General features: G+C 44.3%; 1 protein-coding gene across 2 annotated transcripts in view; it reads left to right on the top strand.

Moving 5' to 3' along the window:
- The first annotated feature begins 518 nt into the window (after nt 1-518).
- Nucleotides 519-25,358, top strand: part of ABCB10 (ATP binding cassette subfamily B member 10) — a 31,545-nt gene continuing 6,705 nt past the window's right edge. The window contains exons 1-12 of one of the 2 annotated variants that reach the window (XM_068128195.2): nt 519-956; nt 5,756-5,959; nt 6,605-6,807; nt 7,842-7,976; nt 10,100-10,246; nt 11,139-11,274; nt 15,314-15,409; nt 15,535-15,744; nt 16,007-16,086; nt 17,482-17,662; nt 18,456-18,499; nt 19,969-20,003. In XM_068128195.2, the coding sequence (XP_067984296.2) occupies nt 644-956; nt 5,756-5,959; nt 6,605-6,807; nt 7,842-7,976; nt 10,100-10,246; nt 11,139-11,274; nt 15,314-15,409; nt 15,535-15,744; nt 16,007-16,086; nt 17,482-17,662; nt 18,456-18,499; nt 19,969-20,003 (1,784 nt within the window). In that variant the 5' untranslated portion in view covers nt 519-643. Of the gene's footprint in view, nt 957-5,755; nt 5,973-6,604; nt 6,808-7,841; nt 7,977-10,099; nt 10,247-11,138; nt 11,275-15,313; nt 15,410-15,534; nt 15,745-16,006; nt 16,087-17,481; nt 17,663-18,455; nt 18,500-19,968; nt 20,004-25,358 lie in introns of both variants that reach the window. The other variant, XM_078784896.1, reaches the window with a different exon arrangement.

Below are 25,358 nucleotides of genomic sequence, written 5' to 3' on the forward strand. Positions count from 1 at the left end.
ATAGGACGACGGGACGTGTGGAGAAAATGTTCAATGACGTCACATGGAGAAGCCTGTTGAAGGACAGAATGAAGACCGACAGGCTACATTTGCCGTATAAAATAAACAACGGCTCGGTGGAGATCAAGAAATCCAAAGACCCCGATGTTTGGAATCGGAAGAAGAAGAAGCGTTTAGTTTATGTTTTCTGTATTTTTGCTCTTCTTCATCACACCCGAGTCTTGGTTCTCTCACAACCAATTACAAACCTCTGAAGAATTTTAAAAAAAATTGTCATTATTCACAATCTTTTGGTCAAGACTAATTACTGGAGCATTCGTAGTCGCTCTATTCATATATGTACTTTAAGGATCGCAGCGCATTATCTAATTGCAATTACGTGTCGAAAAATTCACCACAGATTCCACAAACTATGCGTGAGATATTGCGTCATTTATTTATAATGTCGTCACTCAAGGGCGCGCAACACATCGAAGAGAAACGAACCAATGGAAGGCTTGCTTTTAGATCACGTGATCGAGAGGCGGAGCGTCGTCGCAACACGGCAGTTTGGACCCCACTGCACTGCCTGGCCTATCGTCCCTGAGGTGACATGAAAGTATGAAACGGCGCGGCGTCGCCTTGTAACATCCAACTACCGACCATGAGTCGCTTGATGTTTGGCATCCGGCTCCACCGCCGCCGCTGCTGCTACTACGCGTTCCCGTCGCCGAAGCCACCGCGCGGATGTCCGGTCGGCGCTCTCACCGAGCTCCGGTGGTGCGTGGCCGCCCGCGTGTGGTCGTGCTCCAACCGCGCACCGCCCGGTCCATTCCGACATTTATACTCGACGGCCTCGGGACCCCAGGACGTTCGCCATGGCAAGGACGCGCCGTCTTTACTCCAAAAGGGAACCTCACGGGACGATTGGAGACGAATGTTATCTCTGGCTCATCCCGAACGTGGCAAGCTTACAGGTAGACGCGTCTACCTATGACCGGGTACACGTTGCCTTAATATCGAGGCAAACCCACGAACCAAGTTAATAATGCAATTGATCAACAACCAATGGGAAGGTGAGGTCAAAGCAACCCAATGAGCAGGTTCATCAGACTTACCTGTTGGTAGTTTTCTCCGACCTCCTCTGGGAAGTTTCGAAAACCTGTGATTCTGTGTATCTTGTGCTGCACCAGGTGTGGCGAATGAATAGTTTTGATTGATCGTTCTAGTTCTTAATATTTCCATTCTTCATTAACGAACAATAATAGCGTATTTCAATCATTGTGATTGTGAAAGTTTTTGCTCTTCTTCTTCTTCTTTTTCTTTGGTGTGCAGCACAGGGCTGCTGGTTGCATCATTTGCTGGGGTCGTGGATGTGCCTTTGATGCAGTGCCCACTAGGGTGGTCCACAGATATATGTAATATTTAATACTATTAAAAATCCATGCTCCACAAGGCTGCCCTTGTTCCTATCTATCTATAATTCCAGCAATCTCTGTGTGTCTGTCTGTGTGTCTGTGTGTCTGTGTGTCTGTGTGTCTGTGACCGCTGTTTCTCGACAACCACGGGTCCGATATACTTGAAACTTGCCAGGTATATTGCTGGGGACCCGAGGATGTGCCTTTTCAAGGTTTCATATTAATCGGACAATTACTTACCGAGCTATGTCCAAAAAACGCTTCAACCAATCAGAGAGCAGCGAGCTATCACGTGTGCCGAACGTGGCGATCAGACTCTGCCTCGGACGGCACATTTGACAGCGTATTCATTTATTTCACGTTGGAAAACTATGTTGCCGTTAAACTATGTTTTAAAACGAATTCAAACTGCGATTAAATTAAAACGATTCATCCTAACTGCGATTTGCGAACTTCCGGACAGTGACGACTGTCCGGCAGCACGCTTTCCGGCATCCAATCACAGAACGCTTTGTTGCGTAGGCGTGGCCGATGTGAGACGAGCGGAGCTGAGCGCGTTACGAGCTGACCGCCATTACGGTACGTAATTCGATTTCTTATGCGCATTATTTCTCCCAATTCATTCATCTCCCAATTTCTCCCAATTCAATTCGTATCACTAATAAAAACGAATTTGCGATTCATTCGCTTTCCTGCGCGTTTGTGCACGCGATGGCGATTGCTTTACCAAACTCCGGAAGCCGTTCGCTTTGGACCAAACCATTGCATGAGGGGGGGGTTCTGTGGTCGTTGCGAATGGACCAAACCATTCATGTAAATAGAGGGGGGGGATTGTCACTGTACTCGCAAGCCGTTCGCCGTTCGCTTTGGCGTTGCGAATGAACCAAACCATTTCATGTAAATAGAGGGGGGGGGGATATAATTTTAGATAGATATATAGTACGGGCATATATATAGTACGGGCATGCCCTAGTGTTTATAAAGATCATATGAACCAAATATGAGGTCAATTGGAACTTATTTAGAGGTTGCTCAAAAAATAACATTTTTAATTTATCCTGTTTTTTTCAGATGGCAGAAACTCGCAGCTCTTCCACAGTTTGGTTGCTGGGCAAGTCTGAAAAGAAAATAATCGGTGGGGGACTACCAACCAAAGGACACACATTGCAGAAAATGGTGTACCATCACCTACAAGAACACCATACAGTTCGGAAAGTGCCAAACTTAGTGTACAAGCTGTGTGCATACTGGGAGAAAGCACAAATTCCAGTGTGGAGAGTAGATTCCTGTGAGCGCCAACTTTTGAAGTTGTATGATGCCTACAAACTGGTAAAGAAAAATAGAACCAAGACATTCGAAAACTATAGAGTGAAGGAGCAGATGTTCAAAGATGCGCTTGAGATGCGCTTGATGCGCTTGAGAAAATGACGAATGAAGAAGACAAAGCATTCCTTATCATGCAGCGTGAGGATCCCTCAAGTTCAGGTATGGGATCTGTGGACAACACTGGCAGTGAAGGAGAACAGAAAGCGTATCAGGCTTGAGAATGAAGATAAAAGAAAGAGGAAACATGCTGCTGAGACTCTAACAGCAATGCAATCTGTTCCATCAACATCGGCTGTGGTTGATGATGATGATGAGTGTGAGATTGAAAGCTCCGATTCAGGGGACAATGAATTCAAACTCCAAAGTCCATCTTCTGCCAAACAGGCGAAAAAGGCTCCCATCAAGGTGATCACTCCAGCAATAGTGGCAACTCTGGACAGAGTAAATCTCTCAAATCTCTCAGAAAGTAGTTTGTGGTGCTATGTTTGTGGCCAGTGCTTTTGCACAATCTCTTGGTCATACCATTCAAGACAAGTGCAAGCGAACAATAATAAATAATTTGAGTAATTGAAAATAGATAATTATCTATGAATTGATGTATGATGCTAAAAATTCTGTATCTTATTATTCATTAAAATTTGTCAACGTTTTGAGCAACCTCTAAATATTGTCCGATCAAGCTCAAATTTTCACCACAAACTACTTTCTGCAATAGGAATAGGGGCAGGCTTGTGGAGAAATGAAAATCCAATCTTCAAATTTTTGGACCACCCTAGTGCCCACTCTAAATGCCCTGACTTATTTGTCCTGAAGTCCTGACTGTCTTGACTTCTAGATATCCTGAAGGTTTCCACCTTTTGACAGAAGATTGCAAAATTAAATTTCGTTTCACACCAGTTGTCATCCACCAATGCCTCAAAGTGGAATTCTCCAGATATCACGTCCGGCAAAGACTGCGACTGTGTTCTCGCGTCACGCGGAATGAAAAGCAGGGTTGAAAAAGTTGGTTCACTCTGTCTCTGTCCGACAGACGTTGGTCTATGATTGAGCAAGTACTTGGTTTCAATTGAATTATATATTTTAAACCCTGTAAAACATCAAGCCTGGTGTGGCTTAGCGGTTAGGGTGCCGGCTTGGGATCCTAGGATCCTGGACTCGAATCCCGGTCGATCGCTGAATTAACACCAGGGGGGTTGTCTCAGCCTGTCATCCTTCAGAGGTCGGCAAATTGAGTACCAGCTCGCTGGCAGCTCCCTGTGTGTCGCAAGAGGCGACTAACAGGGTTGGCGGCAGGAAGGGCATCCGGCCATAAAACATTGCTTCAAAAAGGGGACCATGAATGAATAAATGAATGATCGTTTTAAGGCCATTTTCCCCGCTAGAGCGGGGGTTAGCCTTGAGGGCCCCATGACAATCATGGTTCCCTGTTTGAGGCAATGTTTGTATGGCCGGATGCCCTTCCTGCCGCCAACCCTTGGTCGCCTCTTACGATGTGCAGGGATACGGTGTACCTATTCTAAACCGGGGTACGCACCGGGATCATTCATCCCAGCAAGCTGGTACTCAATTTGCCGACCTCGGAAGGATGACAGGCTGAGTCAACCCCCCTGGTGTTAATTTAGCGATCGACCGGGATTCGAACCCGGGATCCTAGAATCCCAAGCTGGCACCCTAACCACTAAGCCAACACCAGGCTATATATAAAAAGGGGACCATGGTGACCCAAAAAAAGCCAACCCCCGCCTTGCGGGGGAAAATGGCCTCTAAAGGTGGTTCAACCCTGTAGATCAGAAACATGAATTGGAACACTAATCTGAAGCTTAGCAGTACCTTGACTGAATGTGTCAAATTGTCGAGTAAGGTAATTGGTTCTTTTTTCTGTCTGCCTATCTGGCAGTCGAACAACATTGAAAATAGCCCCGAGTTAAAAATAGTTTTAGAACAATCTGCCAGGTGACAAGAGAGGAGTAGCAAAAATAGCAAAGAGTTAACGGACAACTCGATGTCACGACACATTTTATTAAGTTAATTTCTTCCATAGTCGAGATGAGATGTCCTAAAAAATATTCCAAACAGGAAATGTCACAAAGGGATGTAATGAAGACATTATAAAGGACATAAACGACAGGGACAAATAACTAATTTAACGTGTTAAGTAAGGTGGTGTAAAAGATGGTGCATCAATGGCGGTAAATTTCCGGAAAAAAAAAAAAGAAGCTTTTTTGAATACAGCCTTTAAAACGTATTTACATGAACACTGTAGAACACAAATTGCCTTGTTAGAACATCGAAAAACCATCCGTTTAACAGTACGTACTTGAACAAAATATTTTGGCATTTACACCATCTTCCCCAATCAAATTTGCCACTCATGCCCTCGGCATTTTTGGAATATCGAGATTCAGATGATACTGTGGCTCGTAGGAAGTATAGATCATGCTCGGAAACGCAAAGCAAGAGTTGAAAAGACTGTGCCGGGTAAGGTGTTCTATGAACGCGCTCGTTTTTCTTGCATTGCGATGCTCCTGATTTTATTGTCACTACACGGCACTTAGCAAGTTTTACGAAAGAAGTGTATTTATTGAGCATAAAGCTCCTCATCTCATGTTCCTTTGAGGTATCGGTTGTTAGGGTTTTAATTTACTAGGGTTGAGGCTCCTGGACGATTTTTAAAGTGTGTGGTATGACTCGTCCATGGTCGGGTTCGAACGGTCGACCTCCAGACTTGGAGCAGACGCTCTAACCATAGTGCTACTGAGTCTGGTTAGTTTTGTGAAAGGTTTGAGCAAGTTGCAAGTTTTTTTTGGTTTAACGAGCAAACATTTGGGATTGTGTGCCATAATATTTGAGTGAAGTTCTGCTGATGTCACGGATTGTGGAAAGTTCAATGCATTGTCAGGGTTGTTCCATTGATAATCACGGTATTTTATTTTTAAGTAATTTTGCTTTGCGGAAGTTGCAGTAGTTCAATTGTTTGGTTTTGCGTAGTGCACTGCAGTAGAGAATCCGTCTGTGCCATACTTGTGTTGCAGCTGCCGTGGGCCTTCTTATGATTTCGAGTGCTGTCACCATGTCGGTGCCTTTCTGCATGGGCAAGGTTATCGACTACATATATTCCTCCAGCAGTGCAGAAACTGCAGTGACCAACCTCACAGACTTGTGCTTCATCCTGACTGGCGTGTTCTTGTGTGGAGCAGCTGCCAATGCCGGTCGTGTGTACCTGATGATTGCATCAGGTGAGCGATATCGGTAGGTAGTTGGAGGCTCTTCGTAGCAGGTTGATGTGAAAGGGTGGGCGACCATTTTCAATGAATCTTTTTGTTGTTCATTGCTTAATGTGCAAGTTTCCAATAGCTGTCGCGCCTGTTGCGCAAATTGGCATCGGCAGCCTTCTCCCACAAGTGTTAACATAGATAGACTGGTATATCGGTGCTGGTTGGAGATAAAATCTGTCTTCTGGTGCAAGAAAATAGGTTTCAATGCTCAATCACACATGTCAATCGGTGTATCAAGACTATTATCTTCTCTGCGCTAGCTTCACATTCCCTCACGGGGCATTACCACATACAGAGAAGAGCTGTGTTGGCTTTTTTACGCACATCTTGAAAACTGGCATTTATGCTCTGGCATCTTGACAATGCACTATTAAACCCAAATACGTCAAGTAGTTTAGTTTACGCACATCATTTATAGAGGGACGCTCTCACAGAACCATATAAATACTATGTAGAGATAGTGGTGTAACCTAACACGGTAATGCTCCAGAAATACGGAAGGGTTACACTAACCTTATGATCTGACCACACAAAACCATTGAATAGCTTGCCCAATGTTCCTTAACCCACCATGTTACCCTCTGGACACTGTTCTTCCATCCATAGGTCAGCGCATTGTGTGTCGTTTGCGGGAGGCTCTCTTCGCTGCAATATTGCACCAGGAAATGGCATTCTTCGATAAGACGAGAACAGGCGAGCTGGTGAACCGGTTGTCTGCTGACACGACTTTGCTCGGTCGGGCAATCACTGAGAACCTCTCGGATGGACTCCGCTCTTTGTCTCAGGTCACTGTCGGAGTTGGCATGATGGTGCGTCCAGTTTTGTCACATTATTGAGGGGCATTTTGGAGATTATGAAGGATATGAATACTTTACGTTTTCATATTTTTGTTATATTGAAAGTCTAGATCTTCAGGTTCAGTACCACTTGAATAATTCATTATTACTTGAAAAATCAAAGATTTTTCAAGTATATTGGTCGGTTGCATTTGTTATTCTGTCTGTCTGTTTGTTTGTCACTCACCTACAGGTCACAATTCTAAACCGATCGTCATGAAACTTCAAGTCGTAGATGTCGTCACAATTGAGAAGCCTATTGATTTTGAAGTCACAGGTCATCTGGAGGTCGAATTTCTAAAATCGCCATTTTTCATCCGATTGACTTGAAAATTGGACAGCATTTGTATATTGAGTCATTAAATTGGGAAACCAGCTATTTTTGAGGACAAATGGTCAAAGGAAAGGTTAACTGAAGGTCAACCTTCCAAAATCATCAATTTTCATCTGAAAAACTGTCAATTTTCATCCGATTGACTTGAAAATTTAACAGTATTTGCATAGTGCCTCACTGAATTGGGAAACCAACTATTTTAAGGTCAAAAAGTCAAAGGTCAACTCAAGGTCAAACTCCCAAAATCATCTTCTCATCTGAAAAATCGTCACTTTTCATCCTATTGACCCGAGATTTGATCAAGATCGTCAATTTTAATCTTTATGAAATGGACAATTTGCTGGATCAATGGCAACCTTTTTGGGAGGTTGTGGGGGGGAGGTGTGGTGGATTTTGCAATTATCGTGCTCTGCATGACGTCTTCTTGTTTATTCGTTCCTTGTGGGATTCCTTTGGTGACATGTTATTCGTTCCTTTGGTGACTCAGGTATTAGTGTCATCGTCAACCACATACACAGCTCATATAAAGTACTTTTTTTTAAATAATTGCCAATTTTGGGAGAAGTGCAGTGTGGTATGGTGCATCTTTTTCAAGTATCATGCTGCTGCTGTTACATCCTGAACTTAAAAATACTTGTTGATAGATATTAAAAATCACTTTGTCTGTGCGCAGTTTTATGTCTCTCCAAAGCTGGCTACCTTTGTGCTCACGGTGGTGCCTCCGGTGGCCCTGATTGCCGTAGCATACGGTCGTTACATGCGGACCATAACTATGAAGACGCAAGATTTGCAAGCACTGGCAACACAGGTGAGCTCTTTTCCCATGCATACTTTTTTTCCAGGAAGTGAGGAATTTGGGACTTTGTCCTTTATTGTAAGGACAGCGTTAGCACGATTAGTATTCATCAAGACTGCCCTTCAAAAGTGGAGAATTGGGGAGTATATGCCAATGTCAGGACCAAATAACTGCCACCACATTTTTATCTCAATTGGACTTTGATCCAGTGAGCTTATGAGATCGAGCAGTGTCCTTAGGTAAGTCAGTCAGTCAGTCAGTCAGTCAGTCAGTGAGTCCACGTAAACACTTCACTCATTATCACTTGAACCAAACACACGATTTTGATGAAACCTGGCCACAAGCTTCATATTTGATATCTGATGCCTAACGAAGGTATGTTGACCGCTTCAAAATCGGCACTCATTAAGGGGCTCTATGGGTGGGGGGGGGGGGCGGGGGAGGTTGACCCCTTCCCCCTCCCCACCCCCCCCCCCCCCCTCCCCCCTAAAAATAGGTATTTTCTCTCTTTTCCAAAACTACACATGATTTTGATGACACTTGGCCACAACCTTCATCGCCCATTATGTACCAAAGTTTGTTCATGGCATTAAAAATATCAGGGTCTGAGGGGATCTGTGGGGGGTTTGAGTGACTGTTGCTCCTGGTCCAGGTGGGCTTCAGGACCCACGGTCATGAGCTGATAGATTATAGGTTGTCTCACAATTGTCCAGAGATGAGGAGTTAGGCGACCATGTTTTGAAAAGATGATAGACTGCAGAACAGACCCTTCTGCCTGATTAAACTGCAACACACGACGGTGCCTTGGTGGCTACCTGGAAATATCACGAAGATACTTTCAACAGGGAATGATCTGAGAAGCAATGGGAAGCTGTGGAAGAATGTGTGGGGTGGGGATGTGGTAGTTACATTTGATAAAGTCCCTGGGCTTGGCTTTTACTCTGCTCGAAAATATTTGGAGTCGATTAAAGACTGGAGAGTTCATAGAGCACCTTGCTCCGCACAATCTTGAGAAACAAGAACATAGGCCGGGTCTTCAAGCAGCAAATTTGATTGGTTGAGATGACATAAGATGTGGTAATATTTTGTGCAAGTACTGCTAAATGGGGAAAAAACGGTGATTTGTGTTCTCGTGTTCAATTCAATTGAAAAAAAATAAATTAAAGGTTGTTGAAAAAATACTTTTTCCGTAAGTCTACCGCCGTTGATGCACCGTCCTTAAAAACAGCAAGTTTCCTGTTTGGAATGGCTTTCAATTTAGCTTGACTGCTAGACAGGTTAACAGACTAAAAAACATTATCTCACTCCTCTCTGTGCATGTGCGTTCGGGACAAATTCGGGACAATAAGCCAACGTGCTGTTAAACTACAGGTCCGTTTTCCGATTCATGTTTCGATTTGTGTTCAAAATATAACATTCCATTGAAAACAAGTTGTTCTTCGATCATAAAATGACATTTGAAGACAGACAGACAGACAGTGAGTGACCCAATTGCTTAACCATGCTCTTCGCTTCGTGCACGCGGGGTAAAATTTCAGGCCTTATTTGACCTTTTCCTGTTTGGATTTCAAACCCATATTCCCATTGACTGCTTATACTAGACATGATACACACCGAGCAAAGAGTGGGAACCATCAGGGGAAACATTTGTATGGAATCCAAACAGATTGGATAAGATTTGAATGATCTTTTTGACGGTTTTTCTAAAATTATTATGGTTGTAACCTAAGGTTAATGGTATTTCTTTCTCTTTCCGAGAACGAGGCTCATTTGACACACAAAATGTTCTGGCTTTTTCACCCCTCTAACCCAAATCTCTCTCCAGGGCCGGTAAACTCAATTTAATGTGGAGCTAACATCCTGGGTGTCTGTTCTTGTCTTTAAACATTTTTTAATACAATGACCAAATTAGGTATTTCTTTTCCCAGCAGAGTCCAACAGGTTCAGCTAATAATGATGATTGGAGCAATATTGCAATAACTTTTAAATGCTCATCTGCTTTGGGAAAGAAAATAATTCAGGCACTAAAGTAATTGAACAATGTATCACGTTGCACCCGCAACATGCTGAAATCAAATGGTCGTTGTGGTATTGAGTAGTCTGCACTGATGGAAATGGTCCATCCTTGACTGCAGGTGGCGGAGGAGAGAATCGGAAACATCCGAACGGTACGAGCATTTGCCCGGGAAGAGATGGAGATCAAACGGTACAAGGATCGTGTGTCTCATGTTCTTCAGCTTGCCTATAAAGAGGCCCAGGCACGTGCTGGCTTCTTCGGAGCGGTAAGCTTTCGATATGGATGAATGCGGTGAGCTTGGGTACAACTGGTCGAGACAAAACTCTCTTATGGAATATTTACCACCACCACTGAAGGTGGATAGAGGTTTTGTTTTCACCCTTGTCCGTCTGTTTGTTTGTCTGTCTGTCTCTTTGTCTGTCTGTGAGCAAGATATCTCAAAAGGTTGTGGATGGATTCGGACGAAATTTCGCAGAGAGGTTGGGTGTGTGACAAGGACGAAATGATTAGATTTTGGTGAAGATCCGCATTTGGATCCGGCTACTAGAATTTTCAATTGATTCTTCACCATTGGGAGATGGGGCCAAAAACGATATACAGCAGGATATCTCAAAAAGTTGTGGATGGATTTGGACGAAACTTGGTGGACCGGTTGGGTGTGTGACAAGGACGAATATATTCGATTTTGGTGAAGATCTGAATATGGATTCGGATACGAGATTTATTAAATTTTTAAGTGATACTTCACCATTGAGAGATGGGGTGAAAAGCGATTATATAACATAATATTAAAAAAAGTTATGGACGAGTTATGACTAAACTTGGTGGACGAGTTGGTTTGGTGACAAGAACAAGCCGATTTGATTTTGGTTGAGGTCCGAATCTAGATCCGGCCTATCATTGGGATACAAAACATAAACTGTTCGGCCTGGCGGAGGTATGCGCTCTACCGAGTGCCGTTCTAGTTTATAAAGTTGCCCTCAAACTTACACCTTTTTGGTACTTACCACTAGAAGGCGCTACTGCACTAACATTTACACCAATGTCAATTGTGTATCTTAACTTGGACCATTTGAGATTGATTTTGGGATGAGCTACGGCTTGCCATTGTGGTTTGCTATTCACACGTTCTTTTTCTATCTTGCATCCACTTTCAGACAGGCTTGACAGGGAATTTGATTGTATTGGCGGTCTTGTACAAGGGAGGCATGCTTATGCAGGCTGCTCACATCACGGTCGGTGACCTTTCGGCCTTCCTGCTTTATTCTGGCTGGGTTGGCATCAGCATTGCAGGTTGGTCCATTAAACCTGGTTCTTATTGTACATTCTAGCACAACCTGTCTTATGCTATCCTATATGAAAGGGAAACTAATCTCACTCTTCAAAAACTGAGAATTATAAGTCTTGTCGTTATTGAATTAACCGCATTCCATGCTTTTATGAAATAATGCATCAAGGAGCAGTAAATGCAACTTCTGTGAATTTATCAGTAATTTATGTGCAGGTTGCTGCAACTCATCTTTGTGATTTGATGATTGGCTGTGAAACATTTCCATTGCATGCTAGTCACAGCCAATGAGGGACGTCCAATGACAAAAAGTTGCCACTTTATTAAATTGTTAAGTGAAAAATCTGATAATGATTTGATTTCAAACTTTTCTTTAATTTATATGTATGATTCAGGGCTCAACATTTTTTTGGTCCTAACCTAACCATTGGACAGATAGGTTACACGTTTACCTGTCCCGCAAACCATGGCACCTGCAGAATTATGCAATTTAGTGCTTTCAGAAAGTATTCAAATGTCTCGACTTTATCACATTTTGTTGTGTTAAAGCCTGAATTTATAATGGGTTAAATTGAGGTTTTTTTTTGTCACTGATCTACACATAATAACCCATAATGTCAAAGTGAATTTTTTCTTTTAGAAATGCATATAATTTAATTAAAAATGAAAAGCTGAAATGTCTTGAGTCAATAAGTATTGTCGCGTTCCCGGGGTGAACACACCTGGGGACGGATTAGCTGAACGAGCTTTATACTCCGAGGCGTTCAATCAATAATGGCAGAGTTAATACGCGCGGGGGAATGAGGCAGCGAAGGGTATCGAGGCTCTTACTTTCACGGACCCCACTGGACATGTTCGACCCTGCCATATTTAATTCAACAGACATGGAATTATAATACAAAAATACGGGCTTTATTTAAAGAAATGCCGGTAACAAAAGAATGCATGGTAAACCTAATATTACTAAATGGAGCGCCCCTACACAGACTCGTATACAACACAAGGGGAAATATATAAGAACGAAATTTAAAATGTAATGTACTTGGCTCGGAGCGGCTCTTGAACCCCGTCAGGAATCGTCACAGCCCCAGCGCCTATGTGTGGGAAAACGCAGGCCTCAGTGCACAGTTCGCTCGCAGGAAAACGCAGGCCTCGGTCTGCAGTTCTCTCCTCTAGCCACCGAGTGCGAAGCGAGCAGGCCGTGCCCGTCCACTCGCCGTCTGCTCCACACAGCACCTAGACGATGCACCGACATCTCTCCGGTTCACTCAGCACGGCCCTCAGCCTTCACGAAGCTACGGGCCCAAGCGTACCAGAGTCCACGAGCCGCGACCGCCCGTCCTCACGATAGTCGAAACCTCCAATGTCCCTAGCGCAAGAGCGCTATAAAATGTGTCTGCACGGCACCAATGTCCCAATGCAAGAAAGCCAATAATCAACCGTTCCCGATGGAGGCCAGCCCCGAGAGAAAGAGAATGTCAGAACACGACCGTTCACTATCAAAGCCAGGACCCAAAAAGAGAGAAGAGAGAGAAAATGTCAGAAAACAGTCCTTTTTTTTCTTCAAGACTCTGACGTTATCCAATGCTGCCCATTCATGCTCCACCAATCCAATAGTTCCATCTTAGCAGTCCTTGCTCGAACCTATTCCAGATCAATCACTGCTCTTCGGGGCATGGCCTTACGGACGTGCCTGCTTGATGTGGTGATGTGGCGGCTGGCAGCGCCAGCGGTATTGTTCAATGTCCCGGTTCCAGTTGCTTTATTTAGTGTTATTAATGCGCTTGCTTGACTATGTGTGTGTGTGCTGCATTGTCATAAGGAACAGAGGGGAAATAACAGAGGCAAGTACATACAGGGGATTTACCATTACTCCCTAACTAATTAACATAACCCCACCATCGTCATGGGAACAATTATACACTTACACGACATACAGTCTAACGGATTCCGTACTTATGTACATGGGGGGTTCTTCTTCCTCATCGCGACATTCAGAGCATGGTAATCTATGCACTTCTACCTAGACTAAGGTAATCGTTGCCTACCCCCCACAAACGTAACTGCATTCAACACCTTTGTTATGACACTCCAAATTAAGCTCAGGTGCATCCAGTTTCCTTTGATCATCCTTGAGATGTCTCTACAACTTGATTGGAGCCCAACTGTGGCCAATTCAATTTATTGGACATTATTTAGAAAGAAACACACCTTTCTATATAAGGTCCCACAGTTGAAAGTGCATGTCAGAAGAGAAACTGCCATGAAGTCCAAGGGAATGTCTTTAGAACTCCAAGATAGAATTGTGATGGGGAGTCGATCTGGAGAAGGGTATAAAATAATTTCTAGAGTGTTGAAAGTTCCCAAGAGCACAATGAGCTCCATCATTAGGAAATTGACAAGAATATGGAACTACGCACACTCTTCCTAGAGCTGGCCGTCCGACCAAACTGGGCAACTGGGCTAGAACGACCTTGGTTAGGGAGGTGACCAAGAACCCAATGACCACTCTGACAGAACTACAGTGTTTTTTGGCTGAAATGGGAGAACCTCGCAGAAGGACAACAGTCTCTGCAGCACTTCACAAATCTAGGCTTTATGGGAGAGTGGCCCGATGGAAGCCGCTCCTGAGAAAAAGGCACATGACAGCACAGCTGGAGTTTGCAAAAAGGCACATGAAAGGCTCGGAGCATGAGGCGAAATATTCTGTGTTTTGATGAGACTAAAATTTAACTACTTGGCCTGAATGAAAAGTGCTACATCTGGCGGAAACCAAGCACAGCTCATCACCGATCTAACACCATCCCTACTGTGTAGCATGGTGGTGGCAGCATCATGCTCTGGGGATGCTTTTCAGCGCAGGGACTGGGACACTTGTAGTGATAGAGAGAACAATGACTGGAGCCTTGACAAATCCTTGAGGAGAACCTGTTTAAGAATGCAAAAGACCTTAGACGGCAGCGATTATTTACGTTCCAACAGGACAATGACCCCAATCATACAGCCAAAGCAACACTGGAATGGCTTCAGAACAAGAACGTGAAAGTCCATGAAAGGCCCAGCCACAGCCCAGATTTGAATCTCATTGAGAATCTGTAGAAAGATTTGAAGATTGCTGTTCACCGACGCTTCCCATCCAACTTGACAGAGCTTGAGCAAATCTGCAAAGAAGCGATGATCCCAAGTCCAGATGTACAAAGATGATACAGATGTACCCGAGAAGACTCGAAGGTGTAATCGCTGCCAAATGCGCTTCTACGAAATATTGACTCAGGTGGTTGATTACTTATGTAAATTACATATTTCTGTATTCCCTTTTTAATTATTTTGTAAAATCTTCTTAAAATAAAATTCCACTTTGAGGTTATGGGGTATTGTGTGTAGATTAGTGACAAAAAATCTAAATTTAATCCATTTAAAATTCAACCTGTATGTAACACAAAATATGAAAAAGCCAAGGTGTGTGAAAACTTTCTGAATGCATTGTATGGAAATTCAATATTTCTGTATTTAATTTTCAATAAATTTGTGAAAGTTTCTAAAAACACGTTTTCATTTTGTCATTATGGGGTTTTTTGGGGAGGTTGGTGACAAAAAAATTTTTTTTAATCCATTTCAAATTCAGGCTGTAATAACAAAATGTGAAAAAGTCAAGGGGTGTGAATACTTCTTTCTAAAGGCACTTCAGAAATGTATACTGAAGCACTATGTATACACACACACACATACACATACACATACACACACACACGGGATCCCTTAACAGCCTGAAGGTTTGATAACACCATCATTTGACTGGATTTTATGAATGAATGTTCTTCAGAGGTCGAAAATCCACCGACCATACCCAGTTTAGTCCACACGCAACACCATTTCTACCAGATATGGTTGACCCTTAATTATCCCCGTTGGTTTTGATCCTTCCCACCTTTTTGCCACCCCTAGGCAATTTAAAGGTGTCAAACTTTGTTTACTAAAATGGGCTCAGGATGTAAAGATTTTTCATGATTGTGTTCCATGTTCTTTCCTCTGTTCTTTGCTCAGGAATGAGTTCCTTCTACTCTGAACTCATGAAGGGCATTGGGGCTGGAACACGACTCTGGGAACTCATGGATAGGAAGCCTGCAATCCCTCTTGCCAGTGAGTCAGGGTCCAGTGCATGCCTGAATGAATGGGAAGAGGTGAGAGAAAAATAATATAATACATGCTTGATGCATATTTTTCATGCTTCTCTGACTTTTATGTGTTTATTTCACCAACGACAGAGGGTGCCGTGATGCCAGGAGGAAGTCTTCACGGTGGGCTAGAGTTCCGTAGGGTGAGCTTCGCGTACCCCATGCGTCAGGATGCTCCAATCTTTTCGGACCTTAACCTGCTAGTGCCAGCAGGCAGCGTGACCGCCGTCGTCGGACCAAGTGGCTGCGGAAAGTCCACATTACTGTCTTTGCTACTGCGTCTTTACGACCCCCAACAAGGCAGGCTGTGCTGTTTCCTTGTAAATGAGCGAAAGCACCGACGCTTAGGTTTTCCTTCTCGCATGTTCTTTTCTCTAGCTATGTATATCTGTGATAACCAACCGATTTTGTAGATTTATTTCTCTACCTCAACCTGCAGAGTTATTGCTTCGGACAATCAGTCACCTGATGCAAATGCATCCTACTTGCTGCAATCGACGTGTTTAATGAATGACGCTCACAGAAGCAAGCATCCCGAATCGTTTTAATTTGCTGCTTACAGGACAAGTTCTCGTGGACGGCCATGACATTCAAACTCTGAACCCCAGCTGGCTCAGAGCCAATGTGGGCACAGTTAGCCAGGTGAGTTTTGTCCCTGTTCCTACAACTTGCGTGAGGGCTAAGCAATGTTAGAAGTGCTAAGCAGGTTCACTGGGTCATTGATCTGCCATGTTTCATCTAATGAAGAATAATTATGGTTCATTTGAATAAGAACTTCTAATGTACAACTTGTGCAAGCAATGTACAGTGCATTCAGAAAGTATTCAGACCCCCTTCACTTTTTTCCCATTTTGTTATGTTGCGGCCTTATGCTGAAATCGTTTAAATTCATTTTTCCCACATCAATCTACACTCAGTACCCCATAATGACAAAGAGAAAACAGGATTTTCGAAAGTTTTGCAAATTTATTAAAAATAAAAAACTGAAATAGCACATTGACATAAGTATTCAGACCCTTTGCTATGACACTTGAAATTTAGCTCAGGTGCCTCCCATTTCTCTTGATCATCTTTGAGATGTTTCTACACCTTGATTGGAGTCCACCTGTGGTAAATTCAATTGATTGGACATGATTTGGAAAGGCACACACCTGTCTATATAAGGTCTCACAGCTGACAATGCATATCAGAGCAAAAACCAAGCCATGAGGTCAAAGGAACTGCCTGCAGACCTCAAAGACAGGATTGTGTCGAGGCACAGATCTGGGGAAGCCTACAAAAAATCTCTGCTGCATTGAAGGTTTCCAAAAGCGCAGTGGCCTCCATAATTCCTAAATGGAAGAAGTTTGGAACAACCAGGACTCTTCCTCGAGCTGGCCGCCCGGCCAAACTGAGCAATCGGGGGGGAAGGGCCTTGGTAAGAGAGGTGACCAAGAACCCGATGGTCACTCTGGATGAGCTCCAGAGATCCTGTGTGGAGATGGGAGAAACTTCCAGAAGGACAACCATCACTGCAACACTCCACCGATCTGGGCTTTATGGCAGAGTGGCCAGACGGAAGCCAAACAGTTCAATCTTGGTTTCATCAGACCACAGAATCTTGTTTCTCAGTCTGAGAGTCCTTCAGGTGCTTTTTTGCAAACTACAAGCGGGCTTTCATGTGTCTTTCACTGAGGAGAGGCTTCTCTCAATTCTCTCTTCCCCCCTCTTCTGTCAATAAAAGAAGATGTTGTTAATGGGGAAAAAATAAAATTAGGCGGTGTATTGATACCGGCCTAACTAATCACTCGGGGAGCGAGGAGTAGTTTGAGTTATTGAAATCCATGAATCCGTTCTCAAGTTACAACACAACAAACAAACAGACAGACACAGCTCCTTTTATAATATGGATTATCTCCAACTTCCTTTTCCTCTCCTTCTCTCTTCCCAAACTCATGAACCTTTACTCTATTCTAAGTTTCTTGTATATAAGATTCTTGGTTGATATTGTTGTTTGAAAGAGAAACAAAATTCAAAACATCGTTTCATATTCTCCAGGAACCAGTGCTTTTCTCTTGTTCCATTGCCGAAAACATCACATACGGTGCGGTGGAACCAAGCGCGGTTTGCATGACAGACTTGGAACAGGCAGCACGTACCGCCAACGCCGAGGACTTCATACGTGGTTTTCCTCAGGGCTTCAATACGATGGTTGGGGAGAAGGGCGTGCTCCTTTCTGGTGAGGGTACTTGCATTTACCCGGCAATTCATTCATCCGTAAGCAGCGTGTGGCTGCTCATTTGCATCATTGCATGGAGAATGGCTACAGCGCAGAAGCAATGCCCCCTTTTGGTTAGAATGGCTGCAGCGCGGAAGCAGTGCCCCCTGTTGGTTAGAATGGCTGCAGCGTGGAAGCAGTTCCCCCTGTTGGTTAGAATGGCTACAGCATGGAAGCAGTGCCCCCTGTTGGTTAGAATGGCTGCACCGTGGAAGCAGTGCCCCCTGTTGGTTAGAATGGCTACAGCGCGGAAGCAGTGCCCCCTGTTGGTTAGAATGGCTACAGCACGGAAGCAGTGCCCCTTGTTGGTTAGAATAAGAATTTGAAATTTGGCCAGGATGTCTGCAGTAACTCACCTCATCAAGACACCGTGGGATCTTTTATCAGCCACCAACAACTAGTGTTGGCCTACGGATCCTCCGGCTTAACATCCCTCTGTAGAACGGTGCACACATCAATGTTCCGCCCTGCGTGCGAAAAACCTAGATGACAGTTTATAGTTGGGTCGAGATTCACACCCATGCTGGACGGCTTCGAAGCGAGTGTGCGTGTCTCTGGGCCATCCTACCGGCCCACCTGGCAATTAAAAATGCAATGGTGTGAGGAAGTTTGAATAATATAAATTGCTTATCTGGCAATCATACAAGCTGCTTTTATTTCTTATTCCGGTTGCATTGCAATGAGTCGTATCAGGTCGACGTACTAAGACGACACCAAAGAATCAATGCAAATTTAATCCTCTTTTTATGTGCAGGTGGTCAGAAGCAAAGAATAGCCATTGCTCGCGCCATCCTGAAGGTATTTATAAAAAAAATTGAGGCTAACAATTTTGTTATTATTTTCCTCACCAGGGGAGAGGGTATTGCATTTGAGTCCATTTCTCTGTCTGTCTGTCTGTCTGTCTGTTTGTATATTTGTCTGTCTGTTTGTCCGCCCAGAATAAATACGATTTTCTCTGCAACCGTTGGTCCGATTGACAGGAAATTTTCACCATAGGTGCAACTCCACCTGTACAATTTTTAAATTATAATTATGACGTCATACATCACGTGGTATGGCCGTCATCTTGGAAAAACCGAAAAACTTTGCACCTCTATATCTCCGAAAGCGCTGCATAGAAAAAATTGAGACATGGCTCATTGTAAAGAACTCTCCATGTAGAATAACATATGTTAATGATGATGTCATAGGTGCCTCCCTTATGTCGTCATAATTCAACAAGTACAAAACTTCATCCGATCAAGATGAAATTTCTTGAGCGTCATCTAGGGATAAATTGGTGGAGAAAAAAAATTGATGATGACGTCATCGGTTACGGGTGTCGGCCGCCATATTTGTTTTAACACAAAAGTCTTAAAAACCACTGAAAACACATCCTGACGAGGGTCTACAATCTCTGATTGCTCTTTCTTGTTGTTATTGTAATACAAACATTCAATGTTTGTCCAACTAGATTTTCAGCCACGATTACCCTTCTATTCCCTTGTTTTTTTGGAAGTCCGCAATGTACCCTTCACTTTACGCCAGTCCTGTGTATGACTTGCGTGACTTTATTGGGAGGCATTTTGAGATGACATACGTGTAGTAAGGAAGGATAACATGATTAGGATTGAAAGGGATCGATGAAATGTAATTGGTGAATGCATGCTTGTGGGTCAGTGAGTCATTAGATAATGCGTCAGTGAGTGGATTCAAGTTTAATTGCCCACCCAATTGGCAACTGTCTGGGACAGTGATTGCTGGAGTGTTTTAAATTAAAAGTTATACAGTTCATTTCAGAAAATATCACACTTTGCCAAACAAATTGATTTATGCAATTCAATGTCTTAAACCACAGATAAGTATATTCTAAGCACAAGTCGATTCCCTGACTTCCTCAAAAAATGTATCGACTTGTATGCCGAATTATACGGTGCATATAATGGCTTAGGTAGAGATTTATTTTTTTTGTCACTTCCTGCTTTGAACATTTGCATAGGATCAAGAAACTATATTTTGCTGGATACAAGATGGTGTGTGTGTGTGTGTGTGTGTGTGTGTGTGTGTGTGTGTGTGTGTGTGTGTGTGTGTGTGTGTGTGTGTGTGTGTGTGTGTGTGTGTGTGTGTGTGTGTGTGTGTGTACACGATTGTGTTCATGTATAATGTATATGTGCGCATGTGCGTGCTTGCATGCATGTGTCCCCTGAAGTGGACTGGACACTTGTTTTTACATTGACAAACTTAATTTGTGCAAATGGGGAAATCTCTTTTTTTTATTTGCTTTGCAGAACCCAAAGATTTTACTTCTGGATGAAGCTACAAGGTAATTATGTTCAAAACTACTCCTTTCATTCCAGTACCATGACAAATTATAAGCAAAGCCACAATGAGGAAATAAGAGGCATCAAAAAATGGAAATATTTCATTGGGAAGGTTTAGGAGGTGGAAAATGAATTGGAGATGGAAGGAATCTTGGGAAATCACAGCAGCCCTACAACATTATGGCATGGTGAAGATGACCTGCAAAAACGCATATTAACCCCTCATCCCTCACGAACCACAATGGGTTAAATAATTTATCCCACAACCCATACCCTGTTACGCTCCCAAAATCTAAGCTTATTGTTCACCTCCACTCTTTCATCCTTCTCTCATCTGTGGATTTATCTTCCTGAACTCACGCGATGCCTCAAAAAACTTCCATGGTTTATTCAAAATGTGTCGGACAAGTAAAATGTGCAGCATACAAGCAAAGATGCTACATTGAGACGAAACGTAGCCAATTGGTCCATAGTAGCCAGGAACCAACAGACACTTTGACTGATACTGTACTCTTCAATATTATCATCATATACCATACTCTATACAGAGCGTCTGTTCTGACGAAGCAATTTCTTAGCCAGGGTTATAATCCCTGATGGGTCAACATGCCGACACAGGAAGTCAGGGCAGGAATCTGTAATTTGTTCAGGGTACCGGCAATAGCTGTTATAGCTCGCCTTCTCTTCGCGAAGGATACCGTGGAATCCACCAACCGTTGCCGGCAGAAAGGACACCTGGATTAACGTCCTTCCGAGGGATGGCACACACATTGATGAATCACCCTGCCTGTGAAACACCACGATGACAGTTTATACCGGTCAGGATTCTAACTCTGGCTAGACAGTTTATCGTTGCGTCGTGGTTTTAACTCAGGCGAGAGAACTCAGAAGGCGAGTGCGTACCTCTAGGCCATCCTGCAAGTCCAGTCTTCAATACTTGATGCAAAAGCTAGAAAGATAGCAATTATTGGTGCAAATCTATTGGAGACTGCATCATAAATATAGATTTTGAATGCAACATGAGCATCCGTGCTTTTCTTGACAAACTGTCTTGATTTTCTTGATGGTCTTTTTCTTTTCTTGATCTGTACATCCCTATTTTCTTCACCTACTTCTGATCCTTTATGTTATGTTTTAATGTTTGTATTTTGTGACCCTAAAGTTGGTCTATAAAACCATGGTAGCCCCATGAGGCTCTAAAACTTGTTTGATTTGGATTGTGACCAACATTGTGACCAACATGATTGTGACTGTGACTTGTGACCAACATGTGTGATTGTGACCAACATGGATCCAACATTGGATTGTGACCACGCCTTAATTTGATGAATACTGCAATCAAATAATTCTTTTTAATTTGATATAAATCATCAATTCCTTTTTATTGAGTCGAATCCACTATATCAGAGAGATGTCTGTCTGTCTGTCTGTGTGTCGCCATTTTTCTCAGAGATGGCTGAACGGATCTTCATCAAACTTTCAGAGGTTCATCAGCGAGTGCCTGGGAGCGTTTTCGGCCCAAAAAAAAGTTTTGAAAAAAAAAAGAATTTTTTTTTTTTGAATTTCTCTCAATATCGCTCGATAGTGCTGCCTCCCTACCCCCACTTCCCCCCTCCCCCCTCCCCTCCTCCCCTTCACCCCATTCACCCCCTTCACCCGCCCCCTCCCCCTTCCCCCCCTCTCCCCCCCTCCCCTCCGCCACATTCACCCACCAGCATATATATGAACCCCCTTCCTCCCCCCTCCCCTCCCCTTCCCCCCCTTCCCCTCCTTTCCTGCCCTCACCTCCCCTCCTCCCCCCTATCTCCCCCCTACCCCTTCCACCCCTCCCTTACCCTTACCCCCTGTCCCTCCTCCTCTCTCACCCTCTCCACTCCCTCCCTCCCCCCTCCCCCCTTCTTCCCCACCTCCCTACCCTCCCCTCCCCCCCCCTACCCCCGTCCGGCAACGCTGGAAGAGAGCTACCGTTGGTATGTGTGTTTCTGTCTGTCTGTGTCGCCATTTTTCTTAGAGACTGATCAAACCTGACTGATCTCTCCATACAGGTTGCTTCTGACAATCCAGACTTGATCTGCTTAACAGAAACTTTCCTCCTTCAAGATGTCTCTGATTCCTTAATATCTCTTCCTGGTTACTCCCTCCTCCGGTATGATAGACCTGAGCCTCGTCCTGGTGGTGGGGTGGCTATCTTTATCAAAAACTCTCTTCCTCACTCTCCTTGCACTGCCCTCTCTCCACCTCACCCCCAGGAGTACCTCTGGCTATGGCTTCCTCTCCGCTCCCACCTTTTGTTCATATGTGTTCTGTACCGTCCTCCAAACAGTGATGACTCCATTTACATTTCACTGTCTGACAACATGGACCAACTTCTATCCACTCATCCCAACTCTCTCTTCCTCATATGTGGTGACCTCAACTGTCATCATGCCAGCTGGCTGGGTGTGGGTTCATCTCTCACCAGCCATGGCACCTCAGCAAAGGACTTCTGCGACTCACTGGGATTGACACAATCTGTCAATTTCCCGACCCGGATCTCAGCCAATGGTGTATCTTCTCTTCTAGACTTGGTTATGACAAACTTCCCTGCTAATGTCTGCTGCTCTTCTTCTGCCCCAATCGGTTCTTCTGATCATGTGCTTGTTAAAGTGGACATCTCTCTGGCCATTCTCAGAGAGCCTCCTCAGCGTCACCGAGTCTGACATTTCACTCAGGCCGACTGGCACGGTCTTCAAGCAGCCATCAATCATCTGGACTGGTCTCCCATCTCCACTGCCTCTGACATCAATTCTTCCTGGGAATTCTTCCAAAGCAAACTGCTCTCTCATGCACAGATTTATCCCATCTCGTCTTCAGTTGTCTTACCCTTCCTCCCATCCATGGTACACGGAATCTTGTGGTGAGGCAGTTGCCCTGAAACAACTTGCCTTTGCCTCTTGGAAGGCTAATCCAACTGAAGGCAATCTCAGTTCCTTCCACCAAGCTCGGAACAAGTGTGTGTCTACCCTCAGGAGCGCCAGGAAGCACTATCTCTCCACACTCAGGAATGAACTCTCAAACCTATCTCCTTCCTCCAAATCCTGATGGCGTCTGGTCAAATCCGTTTCTGGTGTTTGTTACCCCTCCATCCCCTCCATCCCCTCCTTTACCTCAAATGGCTACACAGTTGACACCGCACGTGACAAAGCCGAATGCCTCAACTCTGTGTTTGCCTCAAAAATCTTGTGTCCCAAACCCATCTCTCTCTGTTCCCACCTTACCCAGTCGAACCCAACTGCTCCTGGACTCTGTGTCCTTCTCTCCTGACAAGGTGGAGGAGTTTTTATCAAACCTCGACTCTGATTCTGCAACTGGACCAGACGGCATCAGCCCACGGATCCTAAAATCCTGCTCTGCCGCTCTATCTCACCCTCTCTGTTCTTTTCACCCTCTCTTTTGCTCAAGGTCATCTGCCAGCATCCTGGAAATCAGCAAACATTACCGCTTTACACAAAAAAGGTGCAAAAACAGATCCTTGCAACTACAGACCAATCAGCCTGCTCCCAATTATCAGCAAAGTCATGGAATCCATCATTGCTTCGGATAGCAAATCCTTCCTCTTCTCCAATGGCTTGATCTCCGATCATCAATTTGGATTCAGACCAGGTCATTCTACTCTGGAAATGCTGCTTCTGCTGTCTCAACAATGGATGGAGGTCCTCAATGCCAAACAGGAAATCAGAGCCGTCTCCCTTGACATATCACGTGCCTTCGATATGGTCTGGCACCCAGCTCTGCTCACCAAACTCTCCTATGGTATCCATGGAAATCTCCATGCATGGCTTGTGGACTTCCTCTCTGGTCGTAGACAACGTGTGGCCCTGAATGGATTTCTCTCATCTCCCCTTCCTGTTCAGGCTGGAGTTCCCCAAGGCAGTGTTCTGGGCCCTGTGCTTTTTCTGGTCTTTATCAATGATCTCTCCGACTCTCTGGAAAATCCTCTGTATCTCTTTGCTGATGACTCCACTCTCTGCCGCTCCATTCCTCTTCCCTCAGATCGGCAGTCTGCAGCCTCCTCACTCTCTGAAGACCTGGACAAAATCACTGACTGGTCAAACAAGTGGAACATGTCTTTCAATCCTGACAAATCTCACACTCTTACTATGTCTCTCCGAAAAGATCGACTGGACAACCCTCCCATCTACTTTCTCAACAATCCTCTCCAAGAAGTTCTGTCGCTCAAGCTTTTGGGTCTCACTATCTGCCATGATCTTTTTGGGAAAACTACATTTCCAAGCTGGCCTCCAAAGCCAGTTGCCGACTGGGCATCCTCCGTCATGCGAAGTCCTTCCTCGGCACACCTGAGCTCCTCACCACATACAAGGCTTTCATCCGCAACTCAATGGAATACTGTTCTCCCCTATGGGCCGGTGCTCCTGCCTCACACCTAGCTCGGCTTCACGCTGTTGAATCCAAAGCTTTCAGAATCATTGGAATCTCCCGTGATGAAGCTATCTCCGAGGGCATTTCACTCACTCACTGCAGACAGGTAGGTGGTCTTTCTGTCTTCTACCGACTCCTCTCCGGCCTTGCTCCCCCAGCTCTCTCTGTGCTTTGTCCCCCAAATATTCCTACAGGTCGCACAAGATCTGCCAGCAACCCTCTGATGGTTAAACTGCCGAAATCTCGGCTCTCTGCTCACCTTCACTCTTTCATTCCTCTTTTCTCCCGCCTCTGGAACAAACTCCCACACTCCCTTCAATCCCAGTCCTCCCTCCAGGTCTTTAAAACAGCTGTTCACCACCATCTCTTATCTTTCCCCATCCAAAACCTTGATCTTTTCTACCCCCACTAATTCACCCCAGATCCACCTTGTTTGAAATTCCAACTTCTTTCCTGGAAGTCCTGGCAGCGTCCATATGTGTTATACCTCTCCCACCCCCCACCCCCCCCCTTCCCATGCCTCCCCAAAGCCCTCTCCCTCCCACAGATCTCTCGATGTCCCTGCTCTCTCAGATGTTGTGTTTGCGTTCCTCCCCCTCTCGCCCCATCTTGTCTACCGCTCCCCATGTTATATGTTTTATGTGTCGGTTTGTCTTTCTGTGTGATAAATGGTAGCTCTTTCACGAGCCTCGTTCTTGTACACAAAAAAAAAAAAATGGCAAACGGATCTTTGTAAAACTTTCAGAGGGTCGTCAGTGAGTGCCTGGGAGTGTTTTAGGCCCCCCCAAAAAAACATTTTGGAAAAAAAAAAGTTCGTTTATTTTTCATTTTTTTTAAATCGCTCTTTAGCGCTTAAAACTTTTTGATTAATGACAGTTATATACAAGTACATATTCGCATAAATAATTACAAAAAATCACCAGACATTTGAACTCTAG

This window comes from Myxine glutinosa, chromosome 9 (assembly GCF_964187855.1).
Source record: "Myxine glutinosa chromosome 9, kmMyxGlut1.1, whole genome shotgun sequence".
Taxonomy (NCBI): Eukaryota; Metazoa; Chordata; class Myxini; order Myxiniformes; family Myxinidae; genus Myxine; species Myxine glutinosa.